Raw genomic sequence first — 19,752 nt, 5'->3', positions numbered from 1 at the left:
GCATGTATCACTTTGCCCAGTTCCCGGTAATTTTTTAAATCTATTGTTGTTTGACAATGTAGAGATTTTTGTCATAGGAAGAATAATGTATGTTGGCATGTGTTCATATCTGAAAACCATAAAACATGGGCAAGACTTCTGATATTTCTAGAGGCTCCTTGTATAGTATTATATGATGGCTGTATCAGATGGGTGTGCAACATTACCTTACGTATATCATAAAAGAACATCTTCTGGACTGGAGAGATGGCTTAGTGGTTAAGGCACTTGCCTACAAAGCCAGGTTTGATTCCCCAGTACCCATATGAAGCAGATACACAAGGTGGTACGTGAGTGTGGAGTTCATTTGCAGTGGCTAGAGGTCTTGGCACACCCATTCTCTCTCTGTCTCTTTCATAAATAAATAAATAAATGTATATATTTTTTTAAAGGAAATCTTCTGATAAGGTATTTAATCTAAAGATCCAGTGAACATAACGGTTCTGAATCTAACATTGCTTTCTTGTAAACAATACTGATGTTAATTGTGTGCATTGTGTAGTGTGTGTGGTTTATGCATGTATGCAGATGCATGTGCATGGGCTTACACACACGTGGAGGCCAGAAGAGGACATCAGTTGTCCTTTTCTGTCATTCTTCTGCCTTATTTCTTTTGAGACAGAGCCTCTCACTGAATTTGGAGCTTGCCATTTTCAGTTAGACTGGCTAAGCACCCCAGGGACCCTCCTGTTTCTGCCCCCTCAGGGTTGGGGTTATAAGCATGCATGGCCATGCCAGGAGTTTTTTATTTTTTATTTTTTAATTTTTTTTAATTTATTTATTTGAGAGCGAAAGACAGATAGAGGGAGAGAGAGAGAATGGGCGCGCCAGGGCTTCCAGCCTCTGCAAACGAACTCCAGACGCGTGCGCCCCCTTGTGCATCTGGCTAACGTGGGACCTGGGGAACCGAGCCACGAACCGGGGTCCTTAGGCTTCACAGGCAAGTGCTTAACCACTAAGCCATCTCTCCAGCCCATGCCAGGAGTTTTATGTGGGTGTTGGGGATAAGCTCACGTCCTCCTGCTTGTACAGCCCGTGCTGTTAGCCATGGAACCAGCTCTTGGCCACAACAATACTGACTTTATATTAATAATTCTGTAATGAACATACCAAATGAGGTATTAAAGCAGTAATATCATTTATAACAGACTGTATTGTCTTTTAGCAATGGATTAATGTTGAGTAGCAATTCTGCCATTCTAGTAGGAAAAATAAATGTCAGATTTGACAAAACATATGTTCATTCTCAAAGTTCAGAAACTGTTTAAAACTGTCTCCATATAGAGCTAGTCCTTCGATTAAAAAAAATAAAACTTCTAATGTTTTAAGTTTTCATTTCAAAACATATCTTTATTTATTTGAGAGAGACAGACAGAAAGAGGCAGACAGGGAGAATGAGTATGAGCATGCCAGGGCTTCCTGCCACTTTGCCAAACAAATTACAGATGTGTGTGCCACTCTGTGCATCTGGCATTATGTGGGTACTTGGGAATCGAGTCTAGGTCATCAGGCTTTGCAAGCAAGTACCTTGCGGTGGTTTGAATGGATGTCCCACAATCGACTCAGGAGTTTTATTAAAGATTGTAATTTAGATCTCCAGCCACCTGGCTGGAGTGGGTGCCACTGTGGATAGATCCTAGGGTCCAGCCCAAAGGTGTGTTGGGGGACAGATCTTTTTCCAGACAAAAGACATGCAGAGTGCTTGAGCTCTGCCATTGTGGCATTCCTGGAGTGTACTTGGTTATGGTGTTGGTGGTGGTTGCTTGCTTTCTCTCTGCTTGAACCTGTGATGGGGGCCAACTTCTGCCATTACAGAACATCTCCTGAATCTGTAAGCTTCAAATACGTTCCCTTCCCCCCATAACTGTGTCTGGTCTGGAGGTTCATCCCTGCATGTGAGGGCGACTGTCACGTTCCTTTAGCTGCTGGGCCATCTCTCCAGCCCTTAAATTTATATTTTAAGCCTGCCTAGCAAAAAGCAGTTTAGAAATCTCCTGGTTGGGCTGGAGAGATGGTTCAGTGGCGAAGGCACTTGCCAGCAAAGCCAAAGGACCTGTGTTTGATTCCCCAGTACCCACATAAAGCCAGGCGCACAAGGTGGCACATGTGTATGGAGTTCGTTCACAGTGGCTAAAGGCCCTGGCGTGCCCATTCTCTCTATCTGCCTCTCTCTTTCTCTCTCTCAAATAAACAAACAAAATATCTTTTAAAACCCCTCAATGTCACTAACTTATGTTAGCTACTTTTCCCATTGCTGTGACAAAATAAGTGACAGGAAGCAATTTAGAGAAGGAAAGGCAGGAAGGAAGGCATGATGCCTTGAGCAGGAAGCAGCTGGTCACATGACCTCCAGTCAGTCAGTGTATGAGTGACCTTCTTGTTGCTAGGACAAAACACCTGCAAAATTCAGTTTAAGGGAGGGAGGGGTTACCTCAGGTTACAGTCCCAGGTCAGGTCCGTCTTGGCAGCGGGAAAGTCATGAGGGCAGAAGCTGGCCACATTCAGTTCAACATGCGGAAGCAGAGCAGGGCAAGAATGTTGGTTCCCAGCCAGCTCTTTCCCCTGCACCCAGCCCAGGACTCTGCCCACAGTTATGGTGGATCTTCCCACCTCAATTAACCTAATTACACGCATGCCCAGAGGCTAACCTAATCACCCCACAGGTGATTCTATGTCCTGTCAGGTTGCTTGTAAACAATGACATTCCAACAGTAGAGAACAGTGAATGTTGAAGCTAGTTCCTTGTTCTCTCTTTTTAAAAAATTTATTTATTTGAGAGAGCGAGAGAGGCAAAGAGGCAGACATTGTGGGGGGGGGGGCACCAGGGCCTCCAGCCACTGCAAATGAACTCCAGATGCATGCGCCACTTGTGCATCTGCCTTATCTGGGTCCTGGGAAATCGAACTGAGGTCTTTTGGCTTTGCAGGCAAACAAACCTTAATTGCTAAGCCATCTCTCCAGCCCTCTTGTTCTCTCTCTCTTTTTTTTTTTTTTTTTTTTTTTGGTTTTTCGAGGTAGGGTCTCACTCTGGTCCAGGCTGACCTGGAATTAACTCTGTAGTCTCAGGGTGGCCTTGAATTCACGGCGATCCACCTACCTCTGCCTTCCAAGTTCTGGGATTAAAGGTGTGCGCCACCATGCCCGGCTCCTCTTGTTCTCTTTTTACTCAGTTCAGTACTACACCCATGGAATGGTGCCATGCACAGTTACAGAGGGTCCTCTCATCTCAGTTAACCTAATCTAGAAATCCCCTCACAGACAATCCTAGAAGTTTGTTTCCATGATGATTTTAAATTCTGTTGAGTTGATGAGTAAGATTAGCCATTTCATTAACTGAACTAAAAATGTGACAGTGAATGCTGATTTAGATAAATACACTCTCCTTCAGAATTTTAGATGCTTACTATACATCAAAATACTTGCTTCATAAGATTGATCTCTCTTAATCATGTATTCAGTTTTAATCTTTTGGGAAACATTTAATAGGCCAAAATATGCCATTTACATAGACTTTAAGAAGTTAGTGGAAAGAATGTAAGAGCCACTGGGTGGGAAGACATATTGTGAGACTCTAGGAACCTGCTAATGCTTTGATGACCCCACAGTGTTTACCAATAGCCACCCAAATTGAGGAGGGTCCTCAATGGAGTCCAGACAGGGCATGAGTATAGAAAGAAGAAGGGACAAAAGGACACATAACCCAGTGGGAATATGACCAATTTGCAATATGTTTAAATCTCAAAGCTTCCAATAAAAATGCTTAAAAAAAAAGAAGTTAAGAGCAGTTAACTAGATAAGCTAAGGTAGTGTATTCTTACCAGGTTTTTGAACAGGCAATTAAATGTTCCAAGTTATATTTATGAAAAGGTAGCTGGTTGTGGTATCACACACCAGTAGGAAATTGCTGAAGAGGCAGAGGAAGGAGGCTCAGGACTTTGAGGCCAGCCTGGGCTACAAAAAAAAAAAAAAGATAAGGACATATGCTTTCTCTGTTGTGAATTGTTTTTGCTGCGTCTTTATAAACTAGCAACACACATAGGTTTTTTTTTGTTGTTGTTGTTCTATTTTGTTTTGTTTTTCCTTTCTTTTACTGTCAGCCTCAGGTTCCAGAATTATTTGAAATAACTGAATCTTAACCACCGGACCACAGGAAGCTCACAGTTAACATTTTAGTATTTTCACTTTCGCTAGGCCTTGAATAACCAGTGTTTCAAGGGACGAGGAACAAGCCAGAAAGAAACTAAGACAAATAATAACTCCTGTAATTCTCAAAACTACAGATTTTAAATTAGGCATGCCAACAATAATTGCAGCGGCCGTGGGTATATTTGTCAGTTATTTTTAGGAATTCTCAGGCAGACCATCGTAGTGGCTTCTCTGGTGGCTATAATGGCCAGATCTCGTAGTGCATCACGCCACTTACCAGACACAGACTAATACACACAGCACTTAAAAACATTTACATCTCTTAGATTTTAACAGAACTAGCCAGCAGAAATTCTCCCTAGATACCACCAACATGACGGAGATTGTAGCAATAATAATAATATAATAATTCATTGCAAAATTTTGTTTAAATTTAAGCATAAATATAAGCCAACATATTTCTAATGATCTTTCTTTTTTCATTAGCATACAAAGTAGCCTTTTCATGGATACTTCATTTCAGTTGATTCTTTTCCATCCCCAGTACCACCAATGTGATCCTCTCTCCCATCTCCCTGCCCCCCTTTTCTGTTTGTACCATTTCAACCCACTTTCATATCTGAAGATGGAAGAACCAGCCAAAATACGTATACCCCTACACAAAGGCTGGAGCTGGACGTGTTGGCCATACCTATAACACTTGTACTTAGAGGCTGAGACAGAAGGATTCTGAGTTGGAGGACTTACCAAGTTTGAAGCTAATTTGGGATATATGAGACCCTGTTTCAAAAAAAACACAACCAACCAGAATAAATAAGGAGGAGGAAGGGAAAAATAGGTGAGGACAATTGTAATAAAGAAAAAAATAAGAATCTGAGAAGATAAGGGGGAAGAAACTTTCAAGAACAAGCAGGTTGTCAAATGGCTGCAGAGAGGCCAACTAGGCCATAGATGAGCCTAACCTGGCTGGTCACAGGAGACAGGCTACAAGTCAGAGTGTCATGGATTGCAAGAGCGGGAGGGGCAGAAACAGGGTGTGTGGATATGGACAACTTTGTTTGTGGGGATGAGGAAATAGGCTGAGGGAAAGAGTAAGGAGAACTTTTTTTGTTTTTGTTTTTCAAAGGATGTTCTCCCTCTAGCCCAGGCTGACCTGGAATTTGCTATGTAATATCAGGCTGGCCTCGAACTCACAGAGATTCTCCTACCTCTGCCTCCCACGTGCTGAGATTAAAGGTGTGCTCCACCACGCCCTGCTAAGTAAGGAAAACTAAGTAGAGAAAGTCTTGAGTATGTAAGAAGAGAAATCACTTAAGACTAGTGGCAGACTATATCACAGAAAAGAATTGAGACCTTGAAGGAAGAAAGCAAATAAAAGGTTATTCTGGAAGAATTTATACAAGTAGGTTTCTAGGGTCTAGGCAGCAGAGGTGACAGTTATCCCTAAACAGAGCTTCAGAACTTGATTCTTCCCTTCTTCCCTCCCTCCCTCTCCCCTCCCTTTCTTCCTAATAAACCCAAATTACTTAATTTGTTAAAAATTTAAGTCATAATACATATTTAGGAGGTAACTTAAAAATTGTAGTAGGCGTAAACAAACATAAAGCCCAAACCTTAGAGATACATTATGTTAAATATATTGTAAGCCTGAGTTTAGCAATTTTAGTATTAATGGTTGTCCATGTATTTTTTAATACTTTATTTTTATTTATTTATTTTACAGAGAGAGAGAAAGATGCACAAAAAGAGAGAAAGAGAGAGAATATGGGCGTGCTAGGGCCTCCAGCCATTGAAGATGAACTCTAGACGTATATACCACCTTGTACATACGGCTTATGTGGGTCCTGGGAAATCGAACCTGGGTCCTTTGGCTTTGCAGGCAAGCACCTTAACCACTAAGCCATCCTTCCAGCCTTATCCACATATTTTTGAACATTTAATGGATATAAATTTTAGTTATACATAAGGACAAATTACATGAAACATAAACACAGAACAGCATAACAATTTATATGAGTACTCATGAGTCAGTTTTATTATATCACTCATGTAGACAATATACATACACCCTCAACCACAAAGATCATTGCAAAGGCCAAATAAATTCTGTAGTTTTAAAATTTGTAATTTGTCATTTTTAAAATTAAGTAATTATCTTAATTATTGTTATTTTTATTAGAGAGAGAGAGTGAGAGAATTGGCATGCCAGGGTGTGTGCCATCTTGTGCACATGTGCAACCCTGTGCATCTGCATTATATTAAGCATCTGGCTTACATGGGACCTGGAGAGTTGAACATGAGTCCTTGGGCTTCATAGGTAAGCGCCTTAACTGCTAAGCCATCTCTACAGCCCTGAATTATTATTTTTTTATAGCACTAAGTAATGTTAAAGACAAGGCATCAGCTATAATAAGTTCGAAATGACATGATTTTGTTTGTCTTTGGGGAAACTCTGACACTGAGGCAGGGCAAATGGGAGTGAACAAAAATGATGTACCTTACAAAATGCTTTTAAATCTGTTTCTTTTGTATAGTTAGTTCCTAACATCCCTAGTAGAAAAATAATTCAACATGGCCTGGCAACAATGTATAGATTAAATGTAATTTTTTGTCCTTTCCCAGTCTTCATCTATAAACTTGTTGAATCTTGAGGTAGGGTCTAACTCTATTCCAGGATGAGCTCATTTTGGCCTGCCTTAAATTCATAGAAATCTTTTTACTTTTTGTCTCTCATATGTAGGGATTAAAACCTTGTAAGTCTGGCTGTTTTTTAAAAATCTTTACTCTTATATCTATACCTGAAAAGGATATGACTTAATAGAAATGAAACAGTAAACTTAACATTAAATCTGTTTTGAAGGAGGAGGGCACAGATAAACAGGCCATCATTTTTATATCTTAATGTTATACTGTAAGTTAAAATTCATCTAAAAATATATGACATTAGTTTACGACTTAATAACAAGGCATACTAAATGTAAAATTTTATTATATATGTTCCTTTGGGGATATTTTATATTATTCTTTTTCTCAGTGGAGATTACAGAAGATAAAATTCCAGAAAATAGTGGCATTCAAGAATAAATTAGACCTACTGGTATGTAAAAAGAATGGCTACATAGTTAATTCCAAGTCAGCTTGGGCTAAAGTAAAAGTGAGACCCTACCTCAAAAAACCAAAAGAAAAAAAAATCCAGTGTTCATCTGATTCTAGTGAATATTACATTGCCCAAATAAGTAGCATTTAAAGTTTCCTGAAACATTTAGCAAATATAAAACTAACAGTTTAAAAAGATTTTAATTAATAAATTTGTTTATTAGGAAGAGAGAGAGAGTGAGAATGGGAGCACCAGGGCCTCTAGCCACTGCAAAGGAACTCCAGATGCATGGGCCACCGTGTGCTTCTGGCTTACGTGGGTCCTGGGGAATCAAACCTGGGTCCTTAGGCTTTGCAGGCATGTGCCTTAACTGCTAAGTCATCTCTCTAGCCCAAAATAACATTTTTGTAGGTTTTAAGAAGTTAAGATTACTTAAGTTTATGAATAGGTACTTATCTTGACTGTACTTCCGGCTTTTTTTTTACTATTCATCAGTAGAAAACCATGGGGAGGGATAGATGAACTGAGTGAGTCTTTATAATTACTGACATAGTCTTCTTTCTAGTCTGTCAAGTACTATTTTCCTCCATAGTCTGTGTCTTTGACCCTATGTTGGGTCTCTTGCTTCTTCCCTTTCTCTAAGTTGTTAATAGTTAACTCCCAGAATGTTTTCCGGGATAACTGACATTCTGAGTCTCTATCTTCTATGATTTTTTTATGATCTGCCTACCATAGTGTCACATCACTTTTTTTTAGATACTGTTTTTTTTTCTGTTTTGATTTTAATATTTTATATATTTATTTATTTAAGGGATAAGGGAAAAGAGAAAGAAATAGGCAGATAGAGAATGGGCACACCAAAGCCTCCACTGCAGACACATACTGGCTCTTACATGGGTACTGGAGAATCAAATTGGTCCTTAGGCTTCATAGGCAAGTGCCTGAACTGCTAAGCCATCTCCCCAGGCCTGTTTTGATTTGTAGAGACAGTGTTTTGCTGTGTAATCCTGGCTGGTCTGATACTGTGTACATAGCCGGGATGGCCTCCAACCCCTGGCAGGTCTCTGCACTCCAGCTGCCTCAAGGCAGTTTGTTATCTCGGCCCCCGGCATCCCTCCAGCATGTGCTCCCTCCCTGTGTCCCTTGGAGACAGGCTTTCATTTCCTTTGCATTAGGCAATTGACAGAGAGAGAGAGAGCGCGCGAGAGAGAGCGAGAGAGAGAGAGAGCGCGAGAGAGAGCGAGAGAGAGAGAGAGAGAGAGAGAGAGAGAGAGAGAGAGAGAATTGCTCTTTTGTGTTATTTCCCTGAAGTAGGGTTTCTCAACTGAACCTGGAGTTTGCACCATTTTTTGGTTAGATTGGCTGACCAGCAAACCCTAGCCTTCCCTCTGCTCCCCTTGGTGCTGGGGTTATAGGTATGTATAGCCACAAGTAGCTTTATTTATTTATTTGAGAGTGACAGAGAGAGAGAGAGGGGGAGGGATGGAGGGAGGGGCGGGCAGGCAGGCAGGCAGAGAGCGAAAGAGAGAATGGGCGCACCAGGGCTTCCAGCCACTGCAAACGAACTCCAGATGCGTGCACCCCCTTGTGCATCTGGCTAACGTGGGTCCTGGGGAATTGAGCCTCAAATCGGGGTCCTTAGGCTTCACAGGCAAGTGCTTAACCACTAAGCCATCTCTCCAGCCCCACAAGTAGCTTTTTTTAATGTGGGCGCTGGGTATAAAATTCAGGTCCTCATGCTTGTGCAGTAAGTGGTCTTGCCCAGTGACAAATTCTTTTAACAGGAAAGAGAAAACAGAATTTACTATATGCCTAGTAGTCATATAAGCTGAGCACCAAAATTCAGTCTACATTTGGATCTATACTCAGATATAAGATCCTGTCTCATCCTCCCCAGCACACAAAATAATAACATGATAAAAGTACATCCAAGAGCCGGGCATGGTGGCACATGCCTTTAATCCCAGCACTCGGGAGGCAGAGGTAGGAGGATCACCAAGAGTTTGAGGCCACCCTGAGACTGCATAGTGAATTTCAGGTTAGCCTGGGCTAGAGTGAGACCTTACCTCAAAAAACAAAACAAAACAAAACAAAACAAAACAAAATGTATACCCAACCATGTAGAAAAATAATTTTTTTTTTTTTTGGTTTTTCGAGGTAGGGTCTCACTCTATCCCAGGCTGACCTGGTATTCACTATAGAGTCTCAGGGTGGCCTCGAACTCATTGTGAACCTCCTACCTCTGCCTCCCAAGTGCTGGGATTAAAGGCGTGCACCAGCCACGCCCACCTTGAAAACGAAATCTTTTGTCTGATTATAGATTTTTGCTATAACTGGTACAAGTACAGCAGAATGTGGAGAGCACGAAATAGAAGTTAGAATAAAATGACCATGCTGACGAGATTAGGGAACCAGTGGTGTAGAATCCAAACCGTGGGTCAGGAGAGGTGAAATGGGTCAGGAGCTAGAACGGCTGACGGCTGCTCGCAGTCTTCCGCGCACTTGGCTCACGTTGCACGTTGCACGTTGACCACACACTCAGTTACTTATGTGGCTGGAATACCACAGGGCTGGTTCTTCCCTACCCTCCTTCTCCCCCCACCCCTTGGATCCGAGAATACAGAAAAAATCTTTCTAGAGCTAATTAGTTTGCAGCTTTTTTTTTTTGGAAGCTTTTTTGTTTGTTTATTTTTTTATTTATTTGAGAGTGACAGAGAAAGAGGCAGACACACACACACACAGAGAGAGAAAGAGAGAGAGAGAGAGAGAATGGGCGCGCCAGGGCCTCCAGCCGCTGCACACCAACTCCAGATGCATGCGCCCCCTTGTGCATCTGCATAACGCGGGTCCTGGGGAATCGAGCCTCAAACCGGGGTCCTTAGGCTTCACAGGTGAGTGCTTAACCACTAAACTCCAGCCCAAGTTTGCAACTTTTTTGCAGTAATGTCAGAACATGGTTGTCAATGTGGTAATAGCAGGAAGTGTGCAGGCCTGAAGAACAATTGTAGTGAGCTTCTTCTCACTCGCTCAAAGCACCCAATGGAAAGCAGCCTGTGGGAGGAAGGGGTTTATTTTGGCTCACAGACTCGCAGGGACGCTCCGTGATGGCAGAGGAAAGGATTCCATGAGCAGAGGCTGGGCATCACCTCTGCCACAGCAGGTGGAGCACTGCCTCTTGAGAGTGAGCCAAGCACGGGCAAAGGGAAGCTGGCTGTGACAACGATGTGCTCGCCCGCCACACACCTCCTCCAACAAGGCTCCAGTTCCCAAATTGCCACCAGCTGGAAACCAGGCACCCGGAGCGCGGGTTGATGAGGGTCACCTAATGCAAACCACCACAGTGACAGTTCCAGCTTCCTTATGAACCACGGCGGGCCTCTTCCCAAGCTCACATTTCTTCGTGTGACCGTCTTGGGGCTTAGGGTCATGGTCACCTGTGGGTCAAGGGCTTGCTGTGTGACATATGGTATTCCAGGTGCTTTAGTTTCCAGTTCGGGGAGCAATCTTTACTTTTTCTTTTCTCTTTGAGACAGGCTTTTTTTTTTTTTTTTGTAGCCAGGGCTGACTTTGAACTCCCAAGTGCTGATATTACAGGTGAGAATGACCAGCAATGTTTTGAAGTAATTGGCAGAATTTCTATTTTATAGGTGGTAAATTGAGTCACAGAGAGGCTTAGTAATTCCCCTGAGGTTCCAGCCAGGGTGTGAGGGGAGCTGGGAGTTGACCCTCATGACCTTCTTGCCGCTTTCTAGTCGAGTGTTTGATGGGCACATTCTCAGCCGCGCTCACTCCTTGCCCCAACTTTCTTCATCTGCTTTACGCTCGCACAAGCGTTTGCAGGAAGACTCCGCCCAGCGCTTTTGTGCCTTGGTTCAGATGGAGATCGGGAGCACAGTGCCCTTAGGCAGCTAGTTAGGGTGCAAGCCCAGGGAGGACAAGGTATATACATGGTAAAGAGATTGGGAAGTAACTCCCCGAAGCCCTGACTCAACTCAGAATGTCAACTGGTAGTTGAAAAGAAAAATGAGTTCAAGGATGGGGAGCAGAAGAGTGAGAACAAGAAATGGTAATATTGGGGGGGGGGTATGATTAAAATGTATTATGTACATTATGAGAAATTTCAATAAAAAATAAAAAGGTGTTTTTTTTTTTTTTTTTTTTGAAGTAAGCTCTCACTTTAGCCCAGGCTCACCTGGAACACACTCTGTAGTCTCATGGTGGCCTCGAACTTGCAGTGATCCTTCTACCTCTGCCTCCTGAGTGAGTGCTGGAATTAAAGGCATATGCCACCACACCCAGCAAATAAAAAAGTTACATATATATAAAAAAAAAAAAAGATGTTGGCTGGTGGGCTGTTTCTGAGTCTGTGTTCTTCCACCAGATCCCATGACCACATAGGATCCCATCTACATTCAGATTGATCAACCAGGCTCATGCCAACTTGAAGCCTCCTTTGCGTAGGAACAGGGAGCAGCCAGGCTCTTTCTTGAGATATAAAGACCTCTGGTCTAGAGCTTCCTTGGCCACCACTTTGGGGCCCCTCCCTGTTGCAGGGAACTGAAGTTTAACTTTCCCTTCTCAATAAAACTGCTTGTTTGCCCTTCTGTCTATGTTGGTGATTCCTTGTGACTGTGAGACAGGACTTTGACCCGGCTGGTTGTAGTTGCATTTCTGCTCATATTTCATCCTCCAGAGAGCTTGATTCAGGCCGGATGCCTTGCTGGATTTCATCCCCAGAACGAGGCCAGTGCTTCCTCTGTGCGCTGCGTGGACTTGCATCGCCCCGCTTACTATCACCAGCTACTCGGTTACCTGTGCTGGTTCTCTCCTGTTACTCTCTTGTTGATCTTTGTCTTTTGGAGACAGGGTCTCACTTTGTTCCGCATGGCTTTAGTAACAAAGCCACTGCTCTGGTTACTTGATCTCTAAGCCTTTCGTCTCTCCTCTAAACAGGAGTAGAATAGCACCTCACTCATAGCTTTGTCCTTAAATTCAGCAGCCATCCCTCACCCTCACTGCGGGCCTTCAGGCAGGGAAAGGTTGTATTAGTGACAGTAATAGTAAAAGTAGTGACTTACGACTGTTATCTTTCTTTTCTTTTCTTTTTTTTTTTTTTTTTTTGAGGTAGCGTCTCACTCTAGCTCAGGCTGACCTGGAATTCACTATGTAGTCTCAGGATGGCCTTGAACTCACAGCCATCCTCCTACCTGTGCCTCCTGAGTGCTGGGGTCAATGGTATGTACCACAACTCCTAGCTTCCATTGTCAATTTAAAATATATATATATTATTTTAAAATTTTAGAACATTCAATTGGCTGTAGAATAACTTTTTAAAAATGTGTTTGAGGCTGGGTGTGGTGGCACATGTCTTTAATCCCAGTACTCGGGAGGCAGAGTAGGAGGATCACCATGAGTTTGGGGCCAGCCTGAGACCACATAGTGAATTTCAGGCCAGTCTGAGATAGATAGAGTGAGACCCTGTGTCTTAAAACAAAAAAAACAAAACAAGACAAAAAGTCTGCCTTTGTGTGCATAGGTATATGTGTGTATAAGCCAGAAGACCACCTTGGGTGTTGAACACCACCCACCTGTCTTAAGATAGGGTCTCTCAGTGGCTTGGACCTTAACAGTGAGGCTAGATTGGCAGACCGATGAGAGCCTGGGATCCTGCTGACTGCCTCTCCAGTACTGGGTTTGCAAACACATGCACCATACTCAGAATTTCCAAGTGGGTTCTGGGGACCAAGCCCTGGTCTGAGATTACAAGCATGCACCACTGTGTCTGCTGTCAGGATAACTGTGTGTTCTTGAGTTTGTTTTAAATTTAGTTATTTATTTAAGTGAGAGAAGCAGGCAGATAGATAGATGATTCAGAGAGAGACAGAGACAGAGAGAGAACGAGCAACCAGGTCTCCTAGCCATTGCAAATGAACTCCAGATACATGCACCACCTTGTACATCTGGCTTACATGGGTACTGGGGAATTGAACCTGGGTCCTTAGGCTTCACAGGTAAGTGCCTTAATCACTAATCAATATCTCCCCTTGAAGTCCTCTAATGTCTCCAAACAATTCCAAATATTAGCAGTTTTTCTCTTAGCTTTTATGGTTCTTTCCCCCATCCCACCTACTTGTTTTTTTCCTGCCTTTTCTTCTTCTTCTTTTTTAAGATTTTCAAATTTTTATTTATTTATTAGAGACACAGAGAGGGAGAGAGAGGAAGAATGGGCCCTTAGTCACTGCAAAGAAACTCCAGATTCATGTGCCACCATGTGCATCTGGCTTATGTGGGACCTGGAGAATCAAACCTGGGTCCTTAGGCTTCACAAGCAAGTTCCTTAACTGTTAAGCCATCTCTCCATCCCTCCTCCTCCTCCTCCTCCTTCTTTTTTTTGGGGGGGGGCTTTTTTGAGGTAGGGTCTCAGTCTAGCCCAGGCTGACCTGGACTTCACTATGGTGTCTCAGGGTGGCCTCGAACTCACAGCGATCCTCCTACCTTTGCCTCCCAAGTGCTGGGATTAAAGGCGTGCGCCACCACGCCCGGCTCCTTCTTCTTCTTTTAACATAAACAAACTGTCCTCATTAATCAGAGTTTCTACCTCTGCATCACTCTGTCATTGTTTTAAGAACAGTTGTTCAGAAATTCTGCTAATTCTCATCTTTGGTCAGAGAAGCTTCTTGTTGCAGATGGCAGTGACTACCAGGGAGACTCAGTACCCATCAAATTGCTGAGAAATGTCTGTCAAGTGTTCAGTGCTAAATGAGACCTCTCTACCCCACCCTCCAAGGCTTAGGGAACATTGTGGAAGAGGAGGCAGGAAGAATGTAAGTCGGAGGATGGGTAGCAGTGCTTGGGAATGCTTTCTTCCAAACACAGAATGGCTCTTTCACTCATGACCTCAACATTTATCTGCACAAGACCTGCACAAGATTTGATGCAGGAGACCAAAAAATAAATAAATAAATAAATAAATAGATAAAAAATCAATAGAAGATGAACTAGTTGGAAAGAAGGGATTCAGTGGAAGGGGGACAAAGCATAAAAGAAGGTAATGGGAGGGGATTATGATCAAAATATTTGTATACATATAAGAAAATTAATCAACAAAGAGTTTAAAAATAGGGTTGGAGTGATGACTCAGTGGCTAAAGACCTCTGGTTGCAAAGCTTGACAACCTGGGTTCTAGTCCACAGGACCCACATCAAGCCAGATGCACAAAGTGGCCCATGCATCTGGAATTTGTTTGCAGTGACAGGAGACCCTGGCATGTCCATATTCACAGACACACACTCTCTCTTGCTCTGTGAAATAAATAAGTAAATGATATTTTTTTAAGTTTAAAGCTAAAGAGATTCTGCCAATGCAAGTATACATAAACTGAGAGGCAGTGGTGTTTGTGGATACGCCAGGGGCACTGAGTCAAGGTCGTGGCCCTGAAGGAAGTATCAGATGAACCATGTTCTGCTGTGGCCTGTTTTGTAAAGATTACTCCTTTTAGGTTTCTCCCAGTTGAGTAAAATCATGTATGATTTGTCTTCCTTGTTTAATCAAGAATCTACTTACCTAAAAGTAGAAGGTAGGGGTATGTAGAGTGGCAGAGCCAAGCCAGCCTTTTCTTCACCCATGGGTCATTTCCTGCCTGCCCAGCTGCTTGTCTAGTGAAGAATGGGGTGGATCCTCTTGCTCTCTATTAGTTGACAGCCCTGATGACAGGGCTTCTGGTACTTACTCTAGAGTCTTGACAAGTACAGTGATGTTCAGCGATGCCCTGGTAGATACCAGTAGTACCCAAGTTGGACTGATAGATGTTTTGCAATAAAACTTTGGTGGCAGTGTGCTGTTTTCTAATTTGCCAGAGTGTTTAAGTTGATGGTTGTAATTCTCTTTCTCTCTATGTATGTCCTCATCTGCACATCCCCATGTTCCTACCTTTATTTGTGTGCCTGTTTATTTAATGGGAAGACTGTTAATAGATATGTATTTTTACAAACTAGACACATGCACCACCTTGTACATCTGGCTTAAATGGGTACTGGAGGATTGAACCGGGATCTTTAGGCTTTGCAGGCAAGTGCCTTCACCACTAAGTCATTTCTCCAGCCCAGATATATATATATTTAAAATTTCTATTTATTTGAGAGAGAGACAGATAGAGAGAATGGGTGCCCCAGGGCCTCTAGCCACTGCCAACAAACTCCAGATGTGTGCACCACCTTGTGCATCTGGCTTTATGTGGATACTGGAGAATTAAACCTGGGTCCTGTGGCTTTATATGTAAGTCCCTTAACAGCTAAGCCATCTCTCCAGCCCTGTTAGCAGATATTTTAATTTTTTTCAGTAAATTGGGCAGTGGACAACAGAACACACATAGCTGCTGCATTTTATTTTCGGATTATTTTATGAATATTCTTTTTTCTGCTGCTTCTATTATGTGCCAGCAAATGGATATTACCAGCATTCCTGAAATAGCTGTGTATTGTTTGATCATTGCCACTTGTGCTTGCTTTTCATGAACACTGGCTGATGGTTTCATATGCATTCCTTTCCGTGGCAGTCTGGAGTCACTGGCTGCAGTACCCAGAGGCAGAAGGGCGAATGTTGAGACCCACTGTACCGCATCAAGATGCAGTGGTGACCTCCGTATGTTGTGATCATTGTGCTCTCTTTTGTGCTAACATCCCTCCCTGCTCTTACGATACCATGAATGGCTCTACTGACCACTGCTGTTCGATGTTCACGTTCCACCAATGTTCTGATATCTCCAGCCTCCTGATGGTCTTATAGAAATAGAGAGGAATAAACGCTGAAGGGTCTATGGTGGGTAAGGGACTGTGATCATTTTTTTAAAATTTAATTTTAAATTTTACAGAGAGAGAGATAGAGAGAAACTTGGCATGGCAGGGCCTCAGCCACTGATATCAAACTCCAGATGCTTGCCCCCCTTAGTGGGCATGTGAAACCTTGCACTTGCTCACCTTTGTGCATCTGGCTTACGTGGGATCTGGAGAGTCAAACATGGGTCCTTAGGCTTCACAGGCAAGCGCCTTAGCTGCTAAGCCATCTCTCCAGCTCCAATGTGGTATTTTTCTCACTACACCTTTTGCAAGAAGCCAGGTCTCCTTTGTCTGTCTTTGACAAGGTCTTACTGTATAGGCCAGGCTGTCCTTAAACATGCAGCAGTCTTATTGTCTCCACATCCCAAATGCTGGATCTTCAGGCCTGAGCCACAGTGTCTGGCTTTCAGTAACTTTACTCATTTCTGAGTAGTTCCTGGTTTTGTCTGAGATGTTCTTCAAAATGGTGGGACTCCCATTAACCTTGTTCCTCTTTTCCTGAACACTCTTTACTTTCAAAATGTCTAGACACATTTAAACATATAGGCGTAACAGTATTAAAAGTATGTTTTGTAATGTGTGCATCTGTGTGGTGTGATACAGCTCCCCCTATGCTCGGCCGATGGGGAAGGGGTGGGCATTCACCTGTGGTGGCTGTAGCAGCCTTTCAGGCCCATTGCTTTCCCAGCCTAGTCTTGTTTTGAGTAGGAATCTGCTTACTTGATCCCAGAGCTTGCTGTGCTCTCATGATTCTCAGGTCTCTTCCCTCCTGCAGGATTGGGGTTACAGGCACACATGGCCAGGCCCAGCTGTTTATGTGGAATATAGAAATTTGAACTCTGATGGTTTCAGGCCCTCATCCTTGCACAGGAAGCTCCCTTAGCTACTGAGCTCTCTCCAGCCATATACCTATGTATTAATTTTAGAGAGATTTTACTAGATTAAGAGAAGGAAGAAGCTGAGAGTATGAAGTGTTCCTGTCCACGAGAAGGCAGGAGGGGCTAAAGTCCGCCTAGAGAATCCAAATTTGGGTTATTTATAGGTTCTGAAGGAAGCTGAGCTAAACAACCCTAACGCTCAAGTTCTGGGGGCTGAGCTAACCAACCACCATGCCAGGCTTAGGTCTAGTCCTTCCAGGAATCTTCATTCTAAGAAAGGGGAACTCCTGACTAGGGAGAGACCAGGCTGAGTTTATAGAAAAACACATCTAGGGCTGGAGAGATGGCTCGGTGGTTAAAGATGCTTGTTTGCAAAGCCTGCCGATCCGGGTTTGATTCCCAAGTACCCATGTAAAGCCATATGTACAAAGTGGCGCATGCATCTGGAGTTTGTTTGCAGTGGCTAGAAGCCCTGGCATGCCCATACACCCCCCTCCCGCTTCAAATAAATAAGAAATACAGGTCTAGGGAACTCCTTTAGGCAAGAGATAAGGAGAAGCCAGATCTTTCTCTGACCTCTAGTGAAGAGAAGACTGCAAGAGCTGGATCAAGGACATTTCTTGCTCTAACTTTCAAGGGTCCTTGTCACCTGAAGCTGCTTCAGCACCTCCTGGGAAGAAGCAACTCCAGCCGCTTTTAGGGAATTGGGGCCATGGCCAATCTGGCTTCTTCAAGCTGAGTGGGGTTATCAGGTGTGGTTTTGGGAAAATTCTCCAGTGGGTCTATCTAAGGGACCCTGAAAGTGCATTGGTAGAGGTGCTGGTTTGATTCAGGTGTCCCCCATAAATTTAGGTGTTCTAAATGCTAGTCTCCCCAGCTGATGGCAACTGAAAATTCAAGCCTCCTGGAGGTGGTGTATTGTTGGGGGGCCAGCTTATGGGTATTATAGCCAGGTTCCCCATGCCAGTGTTTGGCACATTCTCCTGTTCCTATTGTCCACCTGATGTTGGCCAGGAGGTGATGGCCAACCTCTGCTTTTGCTATTGTTTCCCCTGCCATCATGGAGCTTCCCTCAAGTCTGTAAGCCAAAATAAGCTCCCCCTTTTTTTCCCCACAGGCTGCTCTTGGTCGGGTGGTTTCTGCCAGCAATGGGAACCTGACTGCAACAGTAGAGTACAGGAAGACAGTCCTAGAGAATATATTGGGGAGAAAGAATAACAACAAAGTATTAGGGGAAAATAGTATTGAGTAAACTGGACCTCTTTGGGGTTCTCATTCTCGTCTGCTTTCAGGCCCTGGAGGGTGTGGTAGTTTGAATGTCTCTTCCCCATTGTCATGTGTTTTATTAAGGCTTTCAACTTGGATCTCCTGCTACCTCACCAGAGGAGGTGTCACTGGGGGCAGATCCTGGGGGTCCAGCCCTAAGGTGTGTTTGGGGACGGAGCTGAATTCCAGCACAAAGGTGTGCGGCAGGGTGGGCGCCTCTGCCTGGGCCCTGCTTGTTGGTGTCACTGCCTGTTTGGTTGTTTCTCTGTGCTTGGGTGTGTGGAAGCATCTTTTCCTGCCACGGATTGGAACTTCCTCTGGATCTGTCAGCTTGAAATAAGCCCCTTCCTCCCATAAACCGTGTCTAGATTGAATGTTCACCCCAGCAATGTAGATCTGTCTACAACAGAGGGCAGTAGAGGGGACCCAGCTAGGTGGAGCTTGATTGTGTGTGAGCTGACTGTACACAAGAGAGGCCAGGCCAGGCACGGTGGTGCATGCCTTTAATCCCAGCACTTGGGAGGCAGTGAACACAACTTGTCTTATTACAAGTGCCTTGTGATCCCTCTAGTCCAGGAGCAGTTGCTTGGAAAAGCGCAAATAAATGTCACCAGGCACGGTGGCTCATGTATCCCCACACTCTGGAAACTATGACAGAAGGGTCACTGTGGATTCAAGGCTCTGTTGCTGACCTTTAACCTCGCCTTCCTGTCTTCCTCACTCCCTCTTCTAGAGCAACACCATACATTACCTGGGGCTGACCCACCACCTGATCGCTCTGAATTTTCTCATCGTTTCCTTTGGCAAGAAAAACGCCTACTCCACTGCGAAAGTGAAGGTGGCGGACACCAACTTTGATGGGGTCGAGGTCAGGGTGTTTGAAGGCTCTCCGAAACCTGATGAGCAACTGAGGCGGGCTGTGGTCTACATCCACGGAGGCGGCTGGGCCTTGGCAAGCGCAAGTATGTCCCTGTCACCTTCAGGTAGTTTGTGGTGTTGGTTCCTGGGAGGAGGCATGTGACTGGCTTTGGCTTTACTAGAGAAGGAAGACCTGCGGTCTCCTGGGCTGTCTGTCCTTTTATCTCTGTCATCCCATCCACATAAACAGTGTCCCCTTCTCCATCCCAAAGGGTCCTACTTTCAAGCATAATTACGATTATTGTGTGTAAATGTTTTGGCTTTTTGCTTTGTTTCTTAGGGTCAGTAGATTGCTTTCAGAATATTTTCTGGGCTGGGGATGTAGCTCAGTTGGTAGAGCGCTTGCCTAGTTTGCATAAAACCTGGGCTAGGTACCCAGTACCGCATAAAACTGGGGGTGGTGGTGAATGCTAGTAATCCAAGCACTCAGAAGGTGTAGACTGGAGGATCACAGTCATCTGGGAAGATATAAGAAAAAGTTCCTGGGCTGGAGAGATGGCTTAGTGGTTAAGGCGTTTGCCTGCAAACCCTAAGAACCCAGGTTTGATTCTTCCGGTCCCAAGTAAACACGAGG

The 19,752-nt window shown here is 43.8% G+C and overlaps 1 protein-coding gene and 1 pseudogene across 2 annotated transcripts in view; both read left to right on the top strand.

Annotated features, from left to right (window-relative positions):
- Positions 1 to 11,194, top strand: part of LOC101613580 — a 29,393-nt pseudogene extending 18,199 nt beyond the window's left edge.
- Positions 1 to 19,752, top strand: part of Nceh1 (neutral cholesterol ester hydrolase 1) — an 89,560-nt gene that overhangs the window by 41,137 nt on the left and 28,671 nt on the right. Inside the window, exon 2 of one of the 2 annotated variants that reach the window (XM_045130246.1) lies at positions 18,994 to 19,222. In XM_045130246.1, coding sequence (XP_044986181.1) covers positions 18,994 to 19,222 — 229 coding nt within the window. Of the gene's footprint in view, positions 1 to 18,993; positions 19,244 to 19,752 lie in introns of both variants that reach the window. The other variant, XM_045130245.1, reaches the window with a different exon arrangement.

This window comes from Jaculus jaculus, chromosome 11 (genome assembly GCF_020740685.1).
Source record: "Jaculus jaculus isolate mJacJac1 chromosome 11, mJacJac1.mat.Y.cur, whole genome shotgun sequence".
NCBI lineage: Eukaryota > Metazoa > Chordata > Mammalia > Rodentia > Dipodidae > Jaculus > Jaculus jaculus.
The sequence above is the reverse complement of the archived record's forward strand: the minus strand, read 5'-3'. Positions and strand labels throughout refer to the sequence as shown.